We start from the raw sequence: 24,583 nt of genomic DNA on the forward strand, positions 1-24,583 counted from the left end.
GCTCCCGCCTCTCACGTGAGCGGCCAGGCTGGGGAAGTCACGTGATGTTTGGTTTTATTTCTCACCCTCCCTCCTCCCCTCCGGTCGTTTGCTCGCTCGCTCCTTCCCATCCCGAGCGAGCTGTTTCCGGGTCAATGCAGGACGCGGCCGCCGGACTGGGAGCTTGAAGCGGTGGGGCCCGGTGAGGAGGGGACTGGGGAGGAGAGACAGAAGGGCGAACGAAGAACGGACGGGATGAAACGCTTCCCCGCCGCCCCCCCCGTCTGCCTCAGACCGGCCTGGTGCTGAGAGGCGGAAAGGGAAGGGTTAATGGCGGGGGGAGAGAGAGGCTGCGGTCCAGGTGGAGCCTCGCTGTGCAGCAGCAGTCTAGCTCCAGCTTCCAAGCGCTGGGGACCAGCCACCGAGGAGGGGAGGCTGGTCCTCTCCTGAGGAAGGGGCCTCTGTTGCCCCTTGTTGGAAACAGTGGGCTGGGAGTGGGGCGGATTGGCCCCCCTCCTCCCCCGTGTATACCCCCGCAAGCGGCAGTTCTGAAGGAGGACGCTTTGGGAGGCAGCCTTTCTCCAAAGTCCTGGGGACAAGCGGTGGGGGGAGGGCAGAGAGATGCTGGCTGCCTGGGCTGCTGGTGGGTTTCTAGGAAAGTGAGTAGCGGACCCTTGATGGAAGCAAGAGGCTAGCCAGGCCTGCAGAGCAGATCAGCCATGGGGTGCAGACTGGCCCCTCCACGCGCAGATGTACTTTATAAACACAAGAGAGGGATTCGGTGACTTCCCTGCCCCACTTCAGGGCTCCCTGGAGGCAGCTGGCTGGTTGCTGCCCAAATAAATAATAGTAATAATAATAAAGTGCTGGTTTGAATGGCAGTTGGTCTGATCCAGCAGAGTAACGTGGAGGCTGTGCCTCCAACGAGGGTCCTGGTGGGAAGAGAAGCTCAGCATCAGTAGTAGTAGCAGCATGTGAAAAACAGTACTATAACAGGAAAAATAATGTTGATCCCAGGGCTGCAGTGGGTGAGAAACAAGTATGGCCTGAATTGCCTATTTTACTTGCATTTTCACACACAACATAGCTTCCAATAGTTGGTTATGGCCACAGAGGAAGACTTAGCCCCCATAGAGGTGGTTTTTTAAAATATTATCACAATCTGATTTATAACTATTTAGTTACCCAACCATTGAATTTCTCATTTGATTTGTTAAGCCTCTGTAGGCCTTCTACGTGTCTTGGAGACAGCTTATTAAATTAGTGCTTTTCCATACATCTTTCAGATAAAATACTAATACTTTTGCCTTCTTTTTTTTTTGAGGACAGACTGAGGCTACCACGTGGTGACAGTCAGAAGATCAGGTGCTGTTGCCTTTGGCCTCTCCAGTCTGAAGCAAGAACTTCTAGGTTTTTCAAAAACACTATAATATATAATTTACTTTATCAAAAAATAGTATTCTGTCCTTTAGATATCCCTTAAATGCATGTTTTTCTGTATTTCTTATAATGAATCACATGGCTGTCATTTCCGTTCCATCTCCAGCCATTCAAATTATGTTTGCTATTAATGTGCTTGAATAAATAAAATTAAATATTAAGAGTAACTATGACACCATGTACTTGTATAATTATTTAATTAATTTGGTGAATTATTAGTATATTACCTTCAGCAATGCAAGAGGAGTTGCAGAAGTTTCTTTCAGAAAAAGAACTATGAGTCTCCTGTTGCGTCATCCAAGGACCACCTGGTCCATCATTCTGTTTCCATGTGTAGAATACAGCATCTAGTTTTCAGAAGTATACAGCCTCTATTCTCAGAAAGGGCAGTACCTTAATGATACCCAAGTTTTTAGCATTTAAAAAAGTCAGATATAATTTTTCCACATTGCCATTTTTAACAAGTGAAGAGATCTGAGTTCATTGATGAGCCCTTTGCTTTGCATGAAGAATGTCTTATGTTGAATCCTTGCCATATTCTGTTTAGAAAAATTAGAGGTAATAGAGTCTTTTAGTGGAGACTCTGGGGAGTCCACTGCCAGTCAGAGTAGGTAATGCATACAATATCTGATGGAACACAGGTTTCTGTACAAATGGGTCCAGAAAAAACTGATCCCTCAGGAAAACAATATAAAGGGATTAGGGTAGCCTTAAGAGATAACTCGTAAAAGACAGTTTCATCTGTACATTATGACAGTTAAGGAATCTTCAGAGCAGCCATTGATAGAAGTTTTGAAATAGTCCCTGAAGTTTGTATCTTCTCCAAAACTGGACAAATAAATGCTACTTCCTGTTTATTCTCTTTATATAAATTATTCTTTCCTCATTGTAAATAGGATTGTGATGATATTTAATGTTCATTAATGTTCTCAGCTTCTCATAGCCAAGAATGACCTTGCCTTATTTATTTCATAGTATAGAGCAGGTTAATTAATTCAGGAAATGAGCAATCTCAAGCAATTCATATTAGATTCCATCTTAGGGTTTGAACTTCCTGTTAATGTTCCCCTGTCACATTGATTCATCTGCAGCGTTACCTTCATTTGTAGCACATAGATTTAAAAGACACTTGCAGAGAGGTAGGTATACTTGTCCTCTGTGACAATTAGTTGTATTGATTTATTGGAAAACACCTGCACATGGCCAGGTTGTATGATCTGTTACTTGGTAAAAGTTTTTATTTATTCCCAAGCTAAAGGCAAGTGGCAGCATCCTACTGTATCTTCCTAATAGCAGTAATATTCTTCCTGTTTTCCGGCTTAGAAATTGAGGCTGAGATGGAAGGCCTAGCTCTGGTCAGGGCTTGAGTGGGAAACCATCTCAAACCCAGTTTAAGATCTCCTTTAGTTTCATAATGGAAGAAAGGCGGGTTCTAAAGATAAAACATCACCTGTGAGTGAATAGTTCCAATATAAGTCATTGCTACTTTACAGGAGCCCAAATATGTAGATACTATGCTCACATCCCCATCCTGGTCATTACAGCATTCCTTATTCCAGCATTAATATTGTTGGGGGCTTGATGTATTTTCTAAATGCTGTTGACTTTGTTCACCACTCTGTGTAAAGTATTTGAAATTATTTTCACTGGCTTTTAACTATCTCAGAAAGTGCATGGTAACTTAATAAAGAACTATCAATAGCATGTATTTTAGTAAAATAGAACATTTGTTTTGCTGTATTTGTGGCAAGTGTTGTCAAAGGGTTATGTCTTAAGACTTTCCTAAGAATTAATTGGTTTTATAGGTAGGAGATGCCTCATCTGCATTTAATAATGGAGGCATTTTTAAAAATTCAAGTTGCAATCTGGGAATGTTTTGGTTTTCGTAGCTGAAGCTTGATTCTTTAGGAGGAGGAACATGGATTGTTAATACTCAGAAAACCTTGGTAGTGGTATAATACTGATCCTTGGAAAAGGCCAGTGAATCTTTCTACTGTTGTTTATATTTCTGTTTTCCATCCCCAAGACTAAGTCCTCCCTAATTTTTTCTTCCATTTTCCAGAAGGCAAGGTGGCTTTGACTTTGGTTTAAAAATGCTACTCTTCACAAGGAAAAAAGGTTACTCTGTTCCCATGTTTTGGACTTATTATCTGCTTTTGAAATATGATCACTTTGATAAATCCAGTGATCAATACAACATGCCTTTGTAATTCTCAGAAGCTATTGAAGTTCAATCTATGGAATACTTCCATGTTGAATGATACTTTATAGACCTTTCAGATATTTATTTCTGGAATAGACTGAAATAAACTGTTGGACTAGAACCCTTAAATGTCTAGCTTTTTTGAGAAGGTCTGATTTTATGAGCATTTGGTTTCAAGTTGTGTACGCTGCAGGCCTGCCCAACATACAGCCTGTGGGCCCCAAGCAGTCTTGTGCAGCCTGCCAATTTTTTTAAGTAGTAAATTTAGAGCTGCCACTGCTGCCAGCTCTAGTGCTTCCACTGCTCCTCTAGCCGTGGAACAGCTGATCAGCACTTCCGGTATTTCTGTGCATGAGGCTTTTCTGTGTTATCAGTGTGGCCCTTTTCTCTTGATGAGTTGTGCAGGCCTGGTGTACAGCAGTAACCAGCACCTTAACATATGGCAGATTATCTTTCTGCAGAAAAACATCCAAAATCCAAAATTTAGATCCCATCAAATTATGAAATTTAGTGTGGTTGTCAACATCCTTAGTATATTCAAATTGTGGAATCAACTTTAAAATTAGGAAAAATTTGGCCCTTTAAGTTTAAAGGTCCAACAGCAGAGCCCCAAAATTAGTTGTTCCCAAAATTCTGATTCTAAAGAGAACTACCCTTCATTTTTATGTCCTAGTTTAGGAGGGTCTCAGTTGGACCAGCATACTTTTACAGTGGCTTTCACAAGCCACCCACTAATACGTTTTAGGTTCTTACTGCACTTTTGATTTTGATTTTAAGGCATTGTGTTGTATTACTATTTTACAAATTGTTGCATGAGTTACCAGGGGAGAAGCAATATTCCAATATTTTAATATTGAAATCTTTTTTCCTTGATGACTAATTAAATGGGAGCATAATGGTAGTACAGTGAAACCTTCATTTATTAACTGACTTTGTATACAATGGAGCAAGTTTCCATGGACAATTTATATCATTTGTGTAATGACATCACTTAAATGATGTAGTTAGTATGATGATATCATGTGAAGGATGTAAATCGCTACAATGACTTACTTTCTGTTTCATCAACAAATTTGTGAATAACAGATGCCCTCTCCCGCCAATTAATCCCTTAAAACAAGTTTTCAGTGTAGTTTACCTCATTCTTCCTCCCTCTTCAGATCACATAATCATCAGGATCATACTGCCTTTGAATCAGAAAAGTAGCAATCCATCATCGCCACTTAGTTGTTTTACAAAGCTTATACAACACCAAGCTCAGTAAGTCCATATATTAAAATAAAAATATAGAAATCAATCCCTTCAAGCCAAAACTCAGCAATAACTATAAATAAAAATAAAATGTTGACCTATCCATAATGTCAACAAAATCCATAAAAATTATGTACCAAATGCCCAATTAAAGAATATGGCCTTCAGTGCCTTGCAAAATACACAGAACGCAAGATGTAGCTCTGGAGCACATAGTGTTCCAAAAAATGGGGTCACTGCAGTGATAGATTGTCTTGGGGTCCACATACGCTTGCTGCGAAGCAGGGAGGGGATCCTAAGTCTCCAAATGTGCGTACATAGGCTGGATAGGTTCTGCTTGGAGGATCTAGCTGGAGCCACTGATAGCCTTACCTTCAATAAATTTTCTAATTCCTGGTTCACAAAAAAATGAGATTGGAGGAGGAGAGCCATGTTAGTCTATGAAAGCAAAAAATCAGGAAGAGTCCGATAGCACTTTTTCCGACTAACAGATTTTATTCAAAGGCATAAGCTTTTGTGAGTTGCAGCTTATGAAAATGTATGCTTTTAATAAAATTTGTTACTCAGAAAAGGTGCTGTCAGACTCCTGAAAAAATGTGAGAGTTAGACAGCATTGTTAATTCAGTGATGCTGTTTAAGTTCTCTCTTTTCTTCATCCTCTTACCCCTTCCTGTGCAGTGAATTACATGGACGTGTGATCTTTCCCCTCTGGAGAAAAAAAAATGAAGTGCTAAGAAGATTCCCTGAAACTCATACATGTAACTCCAGAGAGAGCTGATGCTGAGACTAATAAATAACCATCTTGTGTAAGTGGAGAACACTAAACATTCTGCACTATTTATTTTTGTGGGATCAAGTGACCTACCAATCAGAGCTTCTTCCATAAGATACACTTCTAAGATTTAAGGAATTCTGGGCACTTTTTCCCCCTCAGTCTCCATGTTAATGTCCATCAGGCTTTATCTCAAGTTTCCATCACTTCATCTGCTTTAGTTCCAGGAATAACTTTGTTGCTGCTACAAGTGAACAGTTGGGTAATCTACTGTATATCACTCAGAAATCTATCTTCGTACCACCTCTGGTGTTGATTAATTCTTCAGTATCTTAATTTATGTGCTGTTTTGCCCATTTGGGTCCAAAAGGCTTAATTTTGCCCATTTGGGTTCCAAATATCTGCCCCTGCCCTTCCTGGGGGGCCACAAATAAGATGTGGCAAAGCTTTATATAGGCTCCTTACTCCTATCGTAGACAATTCATATGTCTAATTTCAAGCTTGAATATCTAGGCCTTAATCTTCAGGGGGCACTCTGAACAGTTCCTTCCCATTTGATTTGTGGGTAAACTTGTTTTCTTATAACATACTTATTATATGAAGCTTTCCAAATGTTTAGTGAATTTAGCACATTCCTCCACCCTAATTAAAATGGAAGGTGCTTTGTCTAAAACGGTGTTTTATGTTTGCCAGTGTAAGGAGGGCATATATTTCCCATCCTTTCTTGCTTGAACCGCAGCATTTCTGGAAGGGACCATGGATCAGGCCAGTGGGAGAAGCTTCATGCAAGTTCTTTGTGAAAAATACAGCCCAGAAAACTTCCCATATCGCCGTGGTCCTGGAATGGGCGTGCACGTCCCAGCGACACCTCAGGGTTCACCTATGAAAGGTACAGTTTTGACTGCATTTTTCTTCTTGCAGAAATGTGCTCTTTTGATTTCCCTAGAGAAGGGCTTGATCAAAAGGATTAAAATTCATTATTTTTACTCTTTGTTTTCCCTCTTATGTGTGAAGAATGAAAGAGAAGCTTGAGTTTCTTTCCTGACTGCAAAGTATTTCTGTCTGCACTGACTGCATACGTTCCCTTCACCCACCCACCCCCATCCCAATTTTGAATTCCTGTCAGGTTGTTTGTATCACAGACATCCCCAAAGAGGAAATACAAGCAGGTTATTTGGGTGGAATTGACAGTAACTGAATTTGACAGAAAAGAACAAAAATAAGTTGAGCCAGTCAGGGACAAAATGTTCTGCGTGTCACTCAGAATTAACCTTTACAGGGTCACCTTAACAAAAAGTTTTCTGGTTATTCTTCTAATGTAATGTCTCCATTCAACTACCTCAAAATGATGGAAAAACTATCTTGGCCCTGAGACAAGGTTACGTTTTTATTAAAATGCTTATATCCAGCAAAACGCTACAGTATATGCCACAGCATACTGCTGCTCCCTTGTTCAGCGTGCATACCTTCATTGCCCTTTTCTAATTAGCAGTTTCCCAAATAAAAAGGTCAGGTTACAGTTTTCTTTATGCTGATGATCATTGCAATTTTCCCAGGAAAGCACATTTTATATGGAGAGGTAAGATCTTTGTACACGCTTACGTCTTTCATATTGTCTCCAAAGTTATTAAGAAGATCATTTTGTTAGATGTTGGTAATTTTTTCCAGAGTAATTCAGTGGCTCTAATTTCTGAAACATCAATACTTCTTCTGAAGAACCTACTGGAAATATCGCTGAGGTATATGATAAGGAACTATGAAACCAGCTCAAGGACATTAGTTGGTGTCCATCAAATGAAAAGTTGAGCCTAGAAGAGGAAAGGATGCATAGGAGTAGTTTATCCTAGGGTCATCTTCTGACATAGTTACCCTGCACTGAATAATCACGTTAATAAGCTCTTAGGACATTCTAATTTACAAGTTTTAAGTATTTAAGAGTCACTTTTCATTGTCATCCAGCAAAGAGCATCATGGGCTGCATATTAATAAAATGCTATATTTTAAAAACAGCCATATCACGTATAGTTCATCAAACAGCATAAATGGGATCCCATTTTTATAAGGCAGTTTTTCATGTATTCTGGATCAGTTTTTGCTTGGATGGACAAGTGATACTTTGCTCTAACAAAAATGAGACAATCCTTCAGAAAAGCATCCTGTCGGTTCTGCTTTTTCAGACCGTCTCAACCTGCCAAGTGTGCTGGTGTTGAACAGCTGTGGAATCACCTGTGCAGGAGACGAGAACGAGATAGCTGCCTTCTGTGCTCATGTATCTGAACTGGATCTTTCTGACAATAAACTAGAAGACTGGCATGAGGTAAAATAGCTTATGTGAACTTCATTCTGAGTAGTAACAAGAACAGCTGTCTTTGCTACAGGTAGAGTTGGCTGTTCCAGATGGATTCACATGTGCATCTGGAATTATTAGAGCAAATGTCCTTGCCTGGGGTAATCCAAGGACTCATTATCTGGAAAGTTTAGTACTTTCTCCTCCTTCCATTCCTTCTCCCACCCTCCCCAAAGCTCAAGCTTTCTCCTTTCAGCAGGCCACCTCTTCTTTCTTGCTCATTGCTCAGCTGGAAATTCCCTTTGGAGCTCCCAACATCAGCTTGTTGCCTTTAGCCATGGCTTCTAAGGTTTCATAATCTCAGCTACCATCCAAGAATGGGAAAGAAGACATCCTCTGTTCTGGTGCCGTGTTTTCTTTCTTTGGGGACTGTCAGTATGTCCATACCCGCGTTAGAAAGATGGTTGGACTGGGCCAGGGGAGACCTAGTTTCAAGCATATCCTCCTCGTAAAAGCTTGCCAGATGACCCTGGGCTAGTTATTCTCTCTCAGCCCAGCCTACCTTACCCAGGGCTTCTTGAGGGGATAAAATGAAATGAGATCCCTGTGTAACTCACCCTGAGCTTTTGGAGGAAAGGTAGAATGTGACTTTAACAAATAAATGTAAAGTCCTAATTGTTAATGAAACTCCTTGGTTCTCTTTATTCTTATAGCAGGCAGTAAGATTGGTTATATGATCAGGAAGAGTTGTAAGTCTTTTGCAGCTTAGAATTTTAATAGATCCCAGTGAATCTCATTATTGTTATCCCTCTTTTAGCCCATGCATCTTCAAAAAATGGATTCATGTTTGCTCAAAAATTTGCAGTGATTGTTCTAAATGTTCTCCAGCAGTTTGCATATGTGTTTTCCTCCACATTTCCTGTGCATGAGTGCTGCAGCGAGGCTTTTCACTGTAAGAAGAAGCAAAAAAAGAAGAGATGTTCCTTTGCCTTTTGGCCACTGACCCACCATGAATTTTTCACTCTCAAATGATAAAAGAATTAGAAACTTGTTCATGGGGGGGGACCACAAACATTAATCAATTTCAGGGATCAAAAATCTTTGCTAAAATGGTATTTGATGCATGCAAGATTGCAGAAAAGATGGGTAGCCCTGGATAAAATAGTCCTTTGACAAAATGTTGGCTCTCGTAAGTTATTTCTTTTCTATAGTTGCTGTTCTTTTCTTTAGAAGCCTGCCAGGTATCTGCCTTTTTTCCCTTATCAAGTCTTTTTAAGGGTGTAATTAACTGAACTATTGAGGGGAACAAGCAATTAACCAATCAATCTAAATCAGCAAATAGCTACAGTATGAATTACAGATAACTATCTTGAATGCTGTTAGAATCTGAATCATTCTTCAACTCAGTGAAGTGCACTGGGAAGGTTGGGTTTTTTTTTTAAATATTATTTGAGATCTGATTACTGCCTTATAATAGTTTTTTTTTCCTCTTCTTTCTCTCCCAGGTCAGTAAAATTGTGTCAAATGTCCCCCACTTGGAGTTTCTGAACCTGAGTTCCAATCCTCTGAATTTGTCAGTTTTAGAGAGGAGGTGTGCTGGATCTTTTGCTGGTGTTCGCAAACTCGTGCTCAACAATAGCAAAGCTTCCTGGGAAACAGTCCATACCATACTGCAAGAATTACCAGAGTAAGCCTAGAGGAACAGAGTAGGAAAAGGGGCAGATTTGGAGGGTTAACTGACAAGAGATATTAAGGAATACAGCTGTTAATCTCAAAACACAACCAAATTCCTAGAAATAAAAGTGGGCCTTCAAATTGCCTTCCACCAGACTAGTTACTGGACATGGCCCTCAAAAATGTGTTATCTGTTTTGACTGTTTGAATCCTGCAGAGTGGCTACATTTTGCACCAGCTGACAGATTCAAATTCTCTCCAAAGGAAGTCCAACCTAGAGTTCATTACAATGACTTAGTTTAGATCTCGCTGCATATATTCCAGTTAACACTATTTGGTCCCCTGTTTTGTTTGTCTGTTTCCATGTGCATCTCTGTGTTGCTGTTTTTAATTTTGTACTAGTGGCTATATTTCCATCAATTTGTTACTCTACAAATTCATGGAAGAGTTAAGTCACTCTACAGAAGCTAGCAGCAAGGTTTTACTAGCCTGTTTGGCTACCAGGATTTGTACTTTAGCCCAAAAGAAGGAAAGCGAAGGAGCTCCCTGTCTGATTGCCTGGACATGATTTTAACAAAAAGCTGTGATTTGTTTGTTTATTAGATTTTATCCCACCTTTATTATTTGTTATAAATAATTCAAGGTGGTGAACATACATAATACTCCTTCCTCCTCCTTTTTTTCCCACAACAACCCTAGTGACTATGGCAACTTCCTGTCTTATTGTAATTGTATTTTCATGTTCCTTAATGGTGTTCCAAGAGGTTCAATCTCCATTATTTAGTTGTTCTACCTTATAGTAACTGTAAAATACATCAGTATGGGATGCTGATTTAAGATTATAGTTTGACTAACACAGTAAAGTCTCAATTTAATGGACTGCTTGGGGAAAGTGTTCTCCATTAAATCTGAATCTCCATTAAAACTAATTTGACATAGTCTGTGTCATTTGTGTGAATTAACCTCCCTTTGCATAATTGACATTAATGCCATAAATTGTCACAAATGATGTAAATTACATCAATTGTCTAGATTGAAAATTTGAAGTAAAGTTTGGCCCATTGCATCTGTAGTTCGCTGAACAAAGATGTGAAAAATCAAGATTTTCCTGTGATTCAATTTGAAGACCCCGGAGTTTTAGCAACTACACACTTTCACCATAACCTCCAGCTTTAACTTGACCTGACATATTTTATAAAATGAGATGATAGAATTGACTAAATGATGATGGGTGTAGGTATGCTGGAAAGCTTCAGTATGTCCTATATACTGGCAGTGCAGTAGACCAGGCAACAAAGAATTAGATTCTGTAATATGCTAGCTTTCTGTCTGCATAGATTTCTCTTCATCAAGGAGTATTCAATAGTATGCCCCATCCGTTAGGCAGAGTACATTACAAAGCCACTTGTGGTTTGTGTAGATCTATCTATTTCCAAGGTTTTAGACCACATTCGGACAATATTTTTGAACCATTACTAAGCTGCCTAGTGCACTTATCTCTAAATTTATCTATCAAATTAACAGATAGTACCAATAGGGTAGTCTATGTTCTGCTTTTCTGCTCTTCAGTTATCAGATCAAAGAGCTTGCTAATGGACATTCTGGCTTTTGACTGAGACTAAGTGGAGGGTGTGGAGAGTCTGCAGGACAGCTTCCAGTTAAAGGTTCCATTACATATTTTATAAGGCCTGGGATGTCTGGCAGAGACACTGGCTCCATCCAGCTTGGCAACTATGTTTTCCTTAATGTAGGACCAAAGCTTATTTAATCCAACCTTCTGCTCTCATGCTAACTAACCAGATGCAGATGCCTTCAGAACTCCAGAGATGGGATATAAGGGCAGCAGCCTTCTCCAGCAATTTTTTCCTAGCAGGAAATGTTTGGGGATGCTTTGTCTGTTACTGGAAGTAATATTTATATAGCCATATTTTAAAGCTAATCAGTGTGTCTTTTTCTTAAAACCACCATAACTTTATTGCATAGAGATGTTGCTGCACATTTTAATTGTAATTTTCTCCCTGCAGCTTGGAGGAACTTTTCCTGTGCCTTAACGACTATAATACAGTGTCTTGTTCTCCAGTTTGTTGTAACTCTCTCAAATTGCTCCACATAACTGACAATAATCTTAAAGACTGGACTGAAATCCGGAAGCTGGGGATAATGTTTCCATCACTAGATACTTTAGTTCTGGCCAATAATTATCTGTCAACCATTGAAGATTCAGAGGATTCCCTGGCAAGGCTATTCCCAAACTTGCGTTCCATCAGTCTGCACAAGTCAGGTGAGGCCTTGAAAGAAATACAGTGTAAGAATACAAGAGGCCTGTTGGATCAGACCAAAGGCCTAGCTCATCCAGGCTTTGGTTCCCAAAGTGCTCATGTGGATACCCTGGAAAGCCCACAGAAACATCCTTCTGTTTGTATTTCCTGGCTATTGGTATGACGAGGCACACTTCCTCCAGAATGGAGCTAAATTATGGCCAGCAGGAGTAGGAGCCGTAAATCATCCTGAGAATTTTGCCTCATCTCCATCAAAAGCCATCCAAATTGGTTGCCTACACTGTGTTTTTTTTTAAATTGTGATTCCCATAGTTCCCATACGCTCTGTAATGCTTCCTTTGCTTCATGGGGAATCTCTCAACCATTTGATCGTGTATGAACCAAGAATCTGGTATTACGAAAAAGATAACTTTATTATCCATTTTCATCATGCTGTACTGTACACAGTTTTTAGCAGTTCTTTCATGGCATTAGCTTTCAGTGAGCTTTTAAGGCTTCTTGCGCACGTAATGACAACAGAGTTGGCAAGGAGGTAAGCTCTTGAAGATTTACATTTCTTTTATTGCTCATTCCTAAATTAAACCTCACCACTTTTCTCGAGCAGGGAAATATTTTTCAGCATCTCCCTTTACGCGTTCCTAAAGTGTGATGTCACCGTCCTGTGAAGTTTAATCAAATTAACCATCGGTGTAGTAGCCATGTCAGCTTGCTCTGGATCGTTTATTGTCACAGAATTAGAAATGGGAAAGAACGTTGGCCAGGTCTAAGTTTTTAGAGAAATGGGGGTGAACCGACTTCAGCATCTGAAGCTCCATTGCTCAAGAACTCAGCGCTTCTCTGGGAAGAAATGTATCATTATTCCTTAAGAATAACTCCATCCAAGTGCTTCCAGATATGTGAACTGTAAGGTACTGCGACTCCACTAGATGATGATAACAGGGTTTTTCGGATTTATTTAACTCACTACATTTTTACTGCTGGAAACACAAGAATACTGTATACCATAAGCCAGAGCCCTCCCCAGGGATGATGGGAAATCTAATCCAGTATGTGTGGGTAGGTTTTTGCTGTGTTGCTACCAAATTGTATCCGTTTCTTTCTGTAATTAATAACCAGCTTCATTGGAGCAGCAGACAAAGGTGGGAATGGAATGATATTGTCAGAGGGCGAAGTTAATTGAACAGCGCCAAAAATTAATCTAACTTTTAAAGGCTGACATTTTAAAGAATAACAAAATCAAATTTCCGGGTAAGTATAAGATGCAGTAGGGATAACTCTGTGTTAAAATATCATTCCCTGAGAACAGTAATTTTCTATTACATTTGAGAGATGTTTAGTAGAAAAACATTTGAAAATGCGTGATTGCCTAAAGTCTGAGCCATTTGTTTCTCTGTTCTGTTCCTCATCTAGTTTTGGCCTGCAAATAATTTTCACGCAAGCACAACTTTGGCCTATGATCTGTTGTATCTTCCTTTTGTCTGCTTTCCTTGCCTGAGCATCTCCTTTCTTTAAAGCAGGTCTGAATTCCTGGGAAGATGTTGACAAACTTAATTCTTTCCCCAAGCTTGAGGAAGTGAGGTTACTGGGCATCCCTCTCCTTCAGCCATACACCAATGAGGAGCGAAGAAAGCTGGTAATAGCCAGGTCTGGAGATTTTTGTTGTACAATTATAATACGATTAAACATTGTGTGACCTCAGTCTAAGGTGCTCAGTCTCAGAGAAGGAATTGGAAGGTATTGGACTTTGGTAACTTCACAGCTTTGTGAGTGAATCAAGAAGATAAGGGGGAAAAAACTATATTGTGAATTAAAATTGTTCCACGTAATATAAATGGCAGTGGACTGATAGACCACTTTCTGAATAGCCCTATTTTAAAGGACTACTAGTAACAGCATTGGGAAGGTCATAGAGCTGTCATAGTTGGAGGCTGTTGAACCCTTGTGCCCATTTTTTACTTGATTCCTGGGCATGCCAAATTACTGCAGACTTTATTAATTTATTTAAAACCATTATCTACCATTTCCTATTAAAAAATCTCAGTGGTTTGCAATACAATTGATCCCCTCTGTCTTCAAGTCTAGACTGATTGCCTGATTGCCTAGACTGATACATTAAAAAGACTAGTAAAGCCCTAATCTTAGATGAGTCACTTAATTTTGCAGTTCAGTGTATCACTTCACAGCTTTGCAGGCAGGGAGATGTCTCAATGTGGCTAAGGACTGGAACTAAGATAAGTTTTGTCAATCCTCGGTAAAGAGGGAAGACCCTACCAGTGGGTGCACCTTGCAGTCTTCCTCTCTGGTGTACCTTTTTCATGTTTTGCAAAGAGAATACATTAGTCGTGTGTATGCTGGTTATCTCCTCACTGAAATCTCAGAAGCTACTGATGACAGATGTTAAATTAATTGTTGAAAAGTTTAGAGACAGTTGCTTGAACTGTGATCTAGCTAATTTGAAAGAAAAAAACTCTGATCCAAATTCTGCAGCTGCACATTCATTATTTTTTTTAGTATTTGAAATACCTAAAGCATTTGTGTCTGTAATCAGGTTGTCCTTTTGGTACCTGAGAGTCAGCTATCTTTCTGTTCATATTCTCAGAGTCTGGAATGATTGGAGTGACATACAAGCCTAGGAAATACAGGAAGTCAGAGACACATACTGTATGTAATACTGTAGGATAGTGAAGCAGTAAATAGCAAATTTCTAAGCCTTTTCTTAAGCTTACCAGCATCTTACAAAGTGCCTTGGAAAGTCCACAAGAAGGAAGATGTTTAGAGAATTGTCAGATACATTTATAATCAAATTGTAATGCACAATTTTAAATCAACTCCTCTGTGTAGAGCCTATAAAAATGCAATTTCTCTGACAGCTATATTTTTGGGTGTCAGATTCTGCAAGAGGAAATCTCCTGAGAAGATGATATTTGCTGCTGACTATTAAATTTGGGGATTTTTTTTTCCTTGTTCAGATGTTAACATTTTCCCTTCTTGTATGTGGCAGGCTACCATCGATCACAAAGCTGAACGGAAGTGTCATAATAGATGGAGAACGAGAAGACTCGGAGAGATTTTTCATTCGCTATTATATGGACTTTCCACAAGAGGAAGCCCCTTTCAGGTGAGAGGTGCCCCAGAAGTTTGTGGAATGACAGCATAGTTTTTAAGAATATAAATTGAGATGCCCCCAGTCCAGAATTTTGCCTCTAACTCACTCACCTGGTAATCTTAGGCAAGCTACAGAGCCTCACTGTATCTCATTCATCTTTACTATGGGTCTCGTATATATTACTGACTTATCTTGCAAGATTGTTGCAGACACTGCAGCACAAATGAGTAAATTACCATTTGAACAACTGCAGTTATCGGTAAGCAATTCCACACTGATGAAAGACAGTAAATAACAGACAAAGGCTGAATACTTTATTACTGGTATTTGTAACACATTGTTAATGAATAATTAAGAGTACAATCAAGCTTTTGCTGTCATGAAGTTTGCAATCTAAAACAGGTATCAGGGAAACAAAGGGGTAGAAGGAGAAAACTGAGTAGTTAATGTGCATGCATACAGCTTAGTTAAATATTAGAAGGGGGAGCTAAAGCAAATAGGGAAAGAGTTATAACAATGGAATACCTCACATGCATGGGCACATGCAAAATTTATTGGATTTTCAAGTATTAGACCCTTACTTCCCCTTCCTAAAGGATGCATTATGACTTTCGAATACGTGGTATCTTGAACACTAAACATCATTGCGTTTCCTGTGATTTTGGTTTGGTTTTGCCTCAGCAATTTTTTTCTATCGGTTCCCAACAGGTTTATGCAGAAGGCAAAATTGCCTTTAGTTTCCCCCCTCCTCCCTCTACCTCCACCCCTTTATAGCCTTTGAACAACTCTGGGTTTCCCTCCCCCATCCACATTGTTCAATGGCCCCTTTGTCCAAATGCCCTCATCTGTGTGGGGTCTTTAGGAGACTGGTGCCCTCATTAGAGGCTGCCTTTCCAGTCCACCATACCAATGTGCCATTTCAGATTTCAGGGGGCTGTGAATAGCTGAGCTGGTGCCCCCAGCGAATCAAGATTCAGGTTCCACATCCTGCATCTTTAGCTCATGCTTGATGTACATTCTGTGACCCCCCCCCCCCAAAACTCAGTTTCTTTCCCCTTTTCCTTCTCCAGCCCTGATTACAACCATCTTTCCTCCCCACTTTCTAGGCTTAGGTTCTTTCTCTTTTCTGCCCTTCCATGATTTATATGTCACTTTCTAGGGCCACATCCTCAAAACAATTAGTATCCTTTGACAATAAGATATTAATTACATCACAGTCTAATAATCCGAAAAGGAGTTAATTTTTTCTAATTTTGCAACCCTGATGTCTAAGGTATTAATTCAGCAGATCTTTACAGCCTGCTTAAAATTGCCACGCGTATTTCAACTGCAATAGAATTGCACAAGGATGAGATTACAGATGAAAAGATCTGTGTTGTTTCTGCCCGCTTAAATGTTCTTGCTGGATCTGGAGTCAAAACTATGACACAGCTACAATAAAAATGAGCTTAAAAGTCCTACAGTGTGGGAGCCTGGATACAGTCATAGTTAAGATGCTGAACTAGGGCCCAGTGACCACAGAATTTACAGAGTGGCTTTGGGCCAATTACTCATTCTTAACCCAACATTGTTTAACAAAATTGTACCTTTGGGGGTGAAATGAGTGACCTTGTGTGTACCAGCTTGTGTTCCCAGAAAGACAGCAGGATGTTAATTTAATAAATGGAAACTTCTTCATTTTGGGATACAAATTAGCTTTAAACAAAAAAAAAGATTTCAGCAGTTTTTAATCCAGTTGAGAAAAATAGTTTATAGCCCCCAATAATTCTGCACGTTTCTTAGCTTTATTCATTTCATCTGGAGAGAAGGTACAGTTTTGGCATTAGATGGGAGTAGGAGAGAGAAGAGGTGTGGAGTCTCCAATGCCCTTGGAAGTATGTATTTTTGCTTTGATTACCATGAGATTTCTGCATTCCGGAAGCAGAATTTGCAGTAACTTCAATGGAAACCAAAGCCTTTTCAGAGCTCTGCTGGACAAGCCATGGACCCCATAATACAAGACGTGACAGAATGGCCGGAGGTGTTGAAACTCATTCTGGAAAGCTCCGTTTCCCTTTCCACTATTGATTTAACTGCTGTCAGCCACCACTGTGTTCAGAAAATGCTTCTTCCTTATCTCCTGAGTCATTGTTACCCAAATGGACCAAGTTTTGTCTCCATGTTAATTGCAAGGCCAGGGCAGCAGCTTGTCCTCTAAACACTCTGCCTCTGTGAAGGTCGGTTTTGTCCAAGATGCTGGGGAAACCGTAGTGCGCCGCACTGGTCACCTCATATTGCAGACAGACAGAGACTCTGCTGTTAATGGAATATTCTTACCTTTAACAAGAATCCCCTGGGGGCCTCCCTCCCTGGTTGCAGGACTCCATCATCCTCTGACAGGAGCAATGACACAGCAGTGATCACGTTTTCTGCCCGAGCCAACAAGGAAACAAAAGGTGCTTTCAGTCACGGGCATCACTTAGAGACTCTGAAATGTTACCTCTTCTTAACCACTCTTTGTTTTTGTCTTTTCAGCTACTTGGACTTTGGGCTGACTTTTTGCCACTTTCCCAGCCCAGCAGAAGAGATGCTCCTTCCTCATTATTAATGAGAGATACCTGAAAAGTTGGGGAGGGTTGGGGGGGCAAGGAGCAAAGACACAAATCTCTAACCAGGAGCATAAACAAGAGGGTGTTTATCTCTTGGAGGGTGAAGAAACTTGCTGAACGGGTTCGTGGCCATCCAGACAGGCGCTGCCCCATTTTTTTCATTCAGTCTTGCCCTCTGTTTGCAAATGCCATAACGAACGAAATTCAGATCTACATGTTGCAGGCAGTATAAAGGAAGAAACTGAACCAAAGTTACTTAATTAATAGTTGTCAACATTTCAGCTTGGCTCTGTTCCTACAGGCTAATACAGCAGGACTCACTCTGCCAATGAATGAGTACTACTAGCAGAAGAGAGATTGGGGGACCATCTCATTTTTTTTTTCTAGCCCCTGCCAATGAAACTTTACCTCTGCAGCATTCAGCAGGATGGATTGGCAGGACCGTGTTTAAAGAACTACTTCTGCAGCAGTTTATTACAGAGCTACCGCAATAATTTATGCACCTTGAGAATTTGGAATTGCGGTGGTGCTATCCCTAAATGTATGTGATCTACCACATTTGACTTTGTCTCCGCTGGGGCATCACTCCAGTGAAAATACTGGCTGATTGAGCTATAGCCTGACACCTCTGGCAAGTTTCGGGAAATGCAGATGGTGCTATGTCTTGAGTCAAAACATTATGGGCCAGAATTAGAGATAGCACAAGCCACTGGCCTTCAGTTGATTGTAATGCCCAATACTTCATTCTTTAAAAACTCAAAACAATGTGGATCCAGGATCCTTAAAGTAAACCTCCTCTCAGTTTATTCTTTAATCTCTGACAAGGCCTTTTTTAGTTTATAAGGCTGATCATTACATTTTCTACAGTTGCACCTGGGTCCTGAAACTACACACAAGTGATGCGTTCAGCCCCTTCACTGTTAATTTTCTGGCTGCAAGTAAATACAATTTACTTTAAGGAGCATTTTAGGTCTTAGCTTGTACAACACACAAAGAGCAAAACTGACATTCCAGTTGCTAAAAAGTCCTAAAAGAGTTGAGTTTCTCAATTTTTTCCAGTTACATATGATATTGCTAGTTGGCTTTTGTACAAGGTTTGTATAAAATGCCGGAAATAGATGTTTTAATAAAGTAGTGCAACTTTTTCTTCTGTCTCCCCACCCCATTTCGTAGGTATCATGAACTAGTGACAAAATACGGGAAGCTGGAAAAGCTGGCTGTGGTCGACCTGAGGCCTCAGAGTAGTGCCAGAGTGGAAGTTCACTTCAAAGATCAAATGAAGGAGATGACCATCCGCTTGGATCAGACGGTGGCGGAACTAAAGAAACAATTGAAAACAGTGGTCCAGCTGCCAACCAGCAGCATGCTTGTCACCTACTTTGATCACGAAGCTCCTTTTGGCCCCGAAGAGATGAAGTACAACTCAAGGGCACTGCATTCTTACGGCATTCGGGATGGAGATAAAATCTATGTGGACTCCAAAACCAAGTAGCCTCTCTGCTCCAGTAGGCCCGCTCCAGAGTGCGCATCTGCCCCACGTACACGATCAAGGGACTTTCTGATGGGGAGTTTCATTTGGGTTCATCGGTTGAGATTTGGTTTTTAGAGGTGTATCGGATCACTTCTCTAGCCCAGGTTAGCAGGCCCAGATCTGTGAGATAAGTACCAGGATTCAGCGCAGATTACAGTCAGGATGATTCTAAGAGGAGTGACATGAAGCAGGTGTGCTGTTTTCCTTTGGTATCTCCCAGCTGCTCCAGTATACTTCTGAATGTAGCATGAAAGGCTGTCTTCAAAGCTTGGAGGTTATTACAGTTCAGCCAGGGAATTCAGGCTTCCAGCATGCATAAACGTAAGGTATGTGTAAAAAAGATTCTGTGGGGCTCTTGTTCACTTGGCAGTTGGACTCCAATTACAAACGGCTGCGCTGCTGTCCCTTCACCTGGGTGGTCTGTTGTTTCTTTCTTCATGGAAGACCTTTTGGAAGTAAAGGTTCTTCAAGGAGTGTTCTATCAGACTTAGGCCTGCAGGATGTCCAGCAGCATTCTGGATTTCAGATAGCTGAAGGAGATAGTCTGAGAGGCACTTATATGCGTGTGCACACTGTGTCTCTTTCTCTGTCACACACACTCACAGACATACACATACCTACAGCTTCCAAAGTACAGTAACAAGGACACTACTAAATTGAATTCACTTAGATAACCATCCTGGTTTGCTAGTTCTCCAAGGTAGCATAGGTGGACCATCTCTGTACAGGGCACTTGGGTATTAAATGGATAGCGCTTTTATATACAGCCACTGTGTTGGGCAGCTAAGCAAAATAGGTGATGGTCTGTTTTATAAAAGTCGTTGCCTGCTTGGTTACTGAAGCAAACCACTCCTTTGATTCTGCCAGTTTACTAAAAGATCATGAATCCCTTACCTTGCCAGTATATTTTCAGTTCATTATTATTATGAATTGCACTTTACCTAACCTTTCTTCCAAGAAGCTAAGGGTAACATAAATGCTTCTTCTCCCCCTTATTCCCTGCAACCATAATTTCATCCTTACAATAAACTTGTGTGGTAGGATTAGCTGAAGGATAGACACTGGTTCTTATCAACTAGAAACCTCATAGCTAATTTTAACCCAAGTTCCAGAATTGGTATTAGCTATGACAGGTTTCCTAGGTGGAAACCAAAATCCAATACAGCTTAATTTATTTTTAGTCAATTTTAAGCCAGCGGAGGGATGCAAAACAAGTCCTGGTCCTCCAGGAAAGTTATCCCACTTGTTGGTTATTTTTATGCATGAGTCATTGTTCTGGACTTGTCCTTTTATAGCCCATGATTTGTGCAGCTCCAATAGTGTGAGCTACTGTTACATAATTTCAAAGCAATCCTTCGGTTTTAATTTTGGGTGTGCAGTGTGCTTCTGTAATCAGAACTTTGATAAACTGCTGGGAAGACTACATAAAATGCTTTCCACTGTTTTCATAGACTCCCAGTCTCTTGTACGGTTCTGCTTGGAAATGCATTAAAATTGTTTACTTTGTAAATCAGGCAGGTTTTGCCCTTCCTTCCTCATGTCAGTTTGACAAGTTGGAAACAGTTGAATCCATCCATTTGACACATGCATGTTTAAACATCCGGAGAGCCGGCTGATTCTTATTACCTGTGAACTTTTGACCTTAGTTGGTAGCTTTTATGCTCTGAAAGCAAGATTTTTCCACCACCTGATTCCACTACTCCCTCTTGGGGGCTTCCTTTTTATATAAATTGCAGAGTGTGCGGTTTCCCCACCCCCCCTTTCTAGTATCTATACTGTTGGAAACCAGAAGAAACTTCTTGTTTTCTCATTGGAAAGGGGACGTTACACTGGGAACGCTTATCCAGCCTCTGTACATTAAAGAAAGAGAGTGGCTTAGCAGAATACCATTAGGATCACCATCCCTTGTGAAGCCGCTGTTCTCCACCAGATTATATCTATTGGGCGTCACTCCAGAATAATGCGTTAGCTGGATTCTGGATTTTATAACTGTAGCAAGCTGAGGTTCTTTCCTCTCCATTTACTTAGCAAAATGCCCTTATGCTACCTTGTCATGGCATCCCAAATCAGCATTTTATTTATGATGGATGTGTGTGTGTGTGTGTGTGTGTGTGTGTGTGTGTGTGTCTTTACACATACTGTAATGGAGGAATATTCATCTCAATAAGATATTTTATTATAAACTAAAGATTTATGGAAAGATAGAATTGTATAATATACCACTATTTTATCTGTGGTCTTACTGTATAAAATACACTAGCCCCATAGTAGAGGTTGAAAGACCGGTTGGATGCAAAGGACCAGCTGATCAAATTCTGTGGAACAATATTTCTTATTTTCCTCCCCACTCCAGTGTTGATACCATGGTAATACTGTTCACTACCCATATATTTGGCATCTTAGAAGGAAATCTCCCAGGCAGTAAAGGGGTGGGGGGTGGGGGGACGGGACAGCAAAGGAATTCCACTGAAGATCCATATTTCTGTGTGTGTTGTTGAAAGAGGGTTAGTCTTAAATCCTAAACCTACCTTCCTTAACCTAGTGTCTCTTATGTGGCGACTTTTAGACTTCTGGAGAGCAGTAAGTTAGGGAAAAGCTGTTTTTAACTTGGAAATCTGCAGGTTACATAACTTAGGCAATTCAAGAGAGTTTGCTTGAGTTGACATTCTGCTAGATATAATGTAGAGAGAAGAGGGTATAACAAGACAGTCTTCATGCCCACCCCTTCGATTTTATTCAACCATCCCCATTTTTTTAAAAAAAAAAAAAAAAGTGAAATGCTTTGGAAGCTGAGGTCTGCATATAATTATGTCAGCTTTCTGCAGTTATGCAGAATTGGCACATAAGTATGGACAAAAACTGTCAGCATTGGGAGAAGCCAGGCTACATCCAATATTTAATCTTTTCATTAGGTATGTTACAGGAGGATAAAAGCAGCATGAAAGGAAGAGTAATACAATGGCGTTCTGCACAAATACCCTATTCAGCTATATTTTTGTGTTGGATTGAGCTGCTAAATCTATGGATCATCCTGGTTTGCCAATAGTACCAAATTCACAGCATTCTTCAACTTTCTATGTTCAACTCATAGTACTGATTGGTTCCCTGTTTGTGCTTTTTTAAATGCTGACTTTTTAAAATACTGTGTACTAAAAGGAGATGTCCTAGACATTGCCAATTTTCAACTCTGCTTTCATCGAGGGCTGATGTCACACTAGATTGTTTCTGAGTGGAAACTGATTTTGACCATTGGTGTTTTGCTAAAAAAAAAAAAAAAAGTGTTAACATTCAGTTCATTTTTGGCTATTCATCTGATGGGAACTGTCATGAACCAGATGCACAGCTGTTTGCTGTTGAACTTGTGAACTCCCCTTCATGCTAGAAGTTCCCTCTGTTGATAGTTAAAAGCTGGGGGACTAAATATTGAAGTGATTATTCGTATTGCCAGCCCGAATGGTCCATGCTCATCTACATCCAATAGATATCAAGAGCAAGACTATCGATTCTGCTGAAGCTATATTATGAACTGCAGTATCAAGTTTACAGTAGAGCAGTTGAGGCACTCAAAACCCCAGCTTTCATTTCTATGAAGCTGCGATTCTCCTTATGATTCTGTGCCTGGAAAAAGCTCCCTGGTTTTTTTGGTGGGGGGGATATTCTGGTCACTGGAAGGAGATTACATTCTCCCCAGTGCTCTTTCCCAAAAGATCCCAGTTTACGAAAGGTGAGTCTTTTTTAAGATTAGTGGGGTGATGTCAGAAAGTACTCTTATCCTCAATCAAGTTAATCTGTAGATTTCATTGCATCAGAAAATAGTGTAATTATCTGTAATTTTTAATGGGCTTGTACTGAAAAACCTGGGCAACTGGGATGTATTAGCTTCAGAACTCAGGGGACTGTTATCTCTGGGCAGCAAGCCATAGCAAATGATTACTGACTCGTATCTGGGTCTAGCAGTTGCTTGTAGTGTTGGACAAAAAGAAGGATCTTGGTTTGCAGTACTATTGGTGACTAAGTTCTGTGCATGTTAGATCTCAATTTAGCATTCACATTATGCAAATTACCAAATTTATAACTAATTCTGCTTCCATAATTAAGTTGGGCAAGAAACTTGTATTTTTTTTCTTCCAACCTGGAATGCTGGGCTGAAAGAGAATGGGGGGGGGCAGGGAGGAGTATGAGGATTGAATTTCTACAGTTCTGTATTGGTGAGACCCCAGTGTAGTTGGAGAAAGAAAAAAATAACAAGGAACGAAGTAAAATGACAAAGACCTAGGCTGAGAAATCTCTACACTTGCTTTGGCTTTTGAACTTTCTGTGAAAAGATCCCAGAGAAAGCTGTGTATATATGGATCCATTGAAGTTAAAGGCATATCCATAGCTTATTTATTCATTGGTAATCTCAAGAGTTTCGGCCTATAGCACAACAGTATGCTTCAGTAATATTGGTTCTGAAGAGATTATATAAATTGTACCACCATTTTACTATCCTGAGCCTTTGCTGGAGTTGAAATTAGCTATCAAAGCAGACAGTCTCTGCTCTGCTGAATTTCATAAGCCATTGAGGATGTGGAGAGTTAATGAATCTAGGTCTGACTGGGATGTTGCTCCCTGAGAAGCCCTAATTTGTGCTAATGGCTAGGTGCCTTGCAGTTTCTAGAGAGACCTGCAGCTACTCTTCAGGAGGACAAGCGCCTGGCTGCAACCTGTTTGCTACCAAAGTCATAAGGATCTGGAACAGATACTTAGGCTGCAACTTGGAAGAAAGTGCCGTTGAATTCCAGAGCTTGCTTTTAGATGTTTCTGTGTAGGATTACACCACTGGAGCCACTTTGTTGGTATATGCAGGGGAATTGAACATGAGTAATGGCATGATATCCATGTAGAATTACTGTTAGGTAGTATCTGCTTGTGAAGAATCTCCTACTCCCTGCATTTCCCCCATTGTTGCTTTCTTGGTGGCACAGAGCAAGCAGTGAGGAGGAGGAGGCAGCCCATGTTCACTGCTTATTTTACTTCCAGATCCAACACCTGTCCAAGATCCTTGGCATAATAGTTTGAAAAAGAAATACATGTCAACCTTGGGACAGCTAGTAAGGCACAATTTTGAAATACATAGGGATTGAAGATTTTTCTGCACATACATTCATAAAGGGTCGTGTTAACTGAAAAAATATCTTACATAATGATTAAACATAAATCCACTACAGTTTTGTTTTTGTTTATACTCTCATTCATGTACTTTTGTGGAAGAAAGATAATTTCCCTTTTCCAAGAAACAGCATTGTATTTCAGTGTTCAAGAATATAAGGCAGTCGATCGAATGATTTCAATAAACTCTAAATTTTGTAAAAAAAAACAAAACAAAAAAAAGCGTGGAACTACTTTGTTTCTAAGCCATATTTAGTTTCTAAGCCATAATCTCTGATGTGTATGGATTTTGCTGGATTAAGTTTTGGCTTCTCACCTCTGC

The 24,583-nt window shown here is 40.2% G+C and overlaps 1 protein-coding gene across 1 annotated transcript; it reads left to right on the forward strand.

The window, feature by feature from the left end:
• Nucleotides 1-79: 79 nt before the first annotated feature.
• TBCEL (tubulin folding cofactor E like) lies at nucleotides 80-24,479 on the forward strand. Its single transcript, XM_007422873.3, has 10 exons — nucleotides 80-181; nucleotides 1,309-1,389; nucleotides 5,552-5,679; nucleotides 6,385-6,534; nucleotides 7,823-7,962; nucleotides 9,438-9,619; nucleotides 11,631-11,887; nucleotides 13,403-13,529; nucleotides 14,887-15,003; nucleotides 18,753-24,479. The coding sequence occupies exons 4-10, from the start codon at nucleotides 6,402-6,404 to the stop codon at nucleotides 19,069-19,071; spliced, it is 1,275 nt and encodes a 424-aa protein (XP_007422935.1). The 5' UTR covers nucleotides 80-181; nucleotides 1,309-1,389; nucleotides 5,552-5,679; nucleotides 6,385-6,401; the 3' UTR covers nucleotides 19,072-24,479.
• Nucleotides 24,480-24,583: the final 104 nt, after the last annotated feature.

This window comes from Python bivittatus, unplaced genomic scaffold (genome assembly GCF_059951505.1).
Source record: "Python bivittatus isolate LINGU-HERP-01145 unplaced genomic scaffold, Pbiv_v1 ctg000320_np1212, whole genome shotgun sequence".
Taxonomy (NCBI): domain Eukaryota; kingdom Metazoa; phylum Chordata; class Lepidosauria; order Squamata; family Pythonidae; genus Python; species Python bivittatus.

What these genes read in the sequence shown, in the direction of transcription:
- TBCEL (XM_007422873.3), top strand. Translation starts at nt 6,402, where the DNA reads ATGGATCAGGCCAGTGGGAGAAGCTTCATGCAAGTTCTTTGTGAAAAA. An exon ending in TCAGGGTTCACCTATGAAAG is followed by an intron (nt 6,535 to 7,822) that starts GTACAGTTTTGA and finishes CTGCTTTTTCAG; the next exon opens with ACCGTCTCAACCTGCCAAGT. An exon ending in AGAAAGCTGGTAATAGCCAG is followed by an intron (nt 13,530 to 14,886) that starts GTCTGGAGATTT and finishes TGTATGTGGCAG; the next exon opens with GCTACCATCGATCACAAAGC.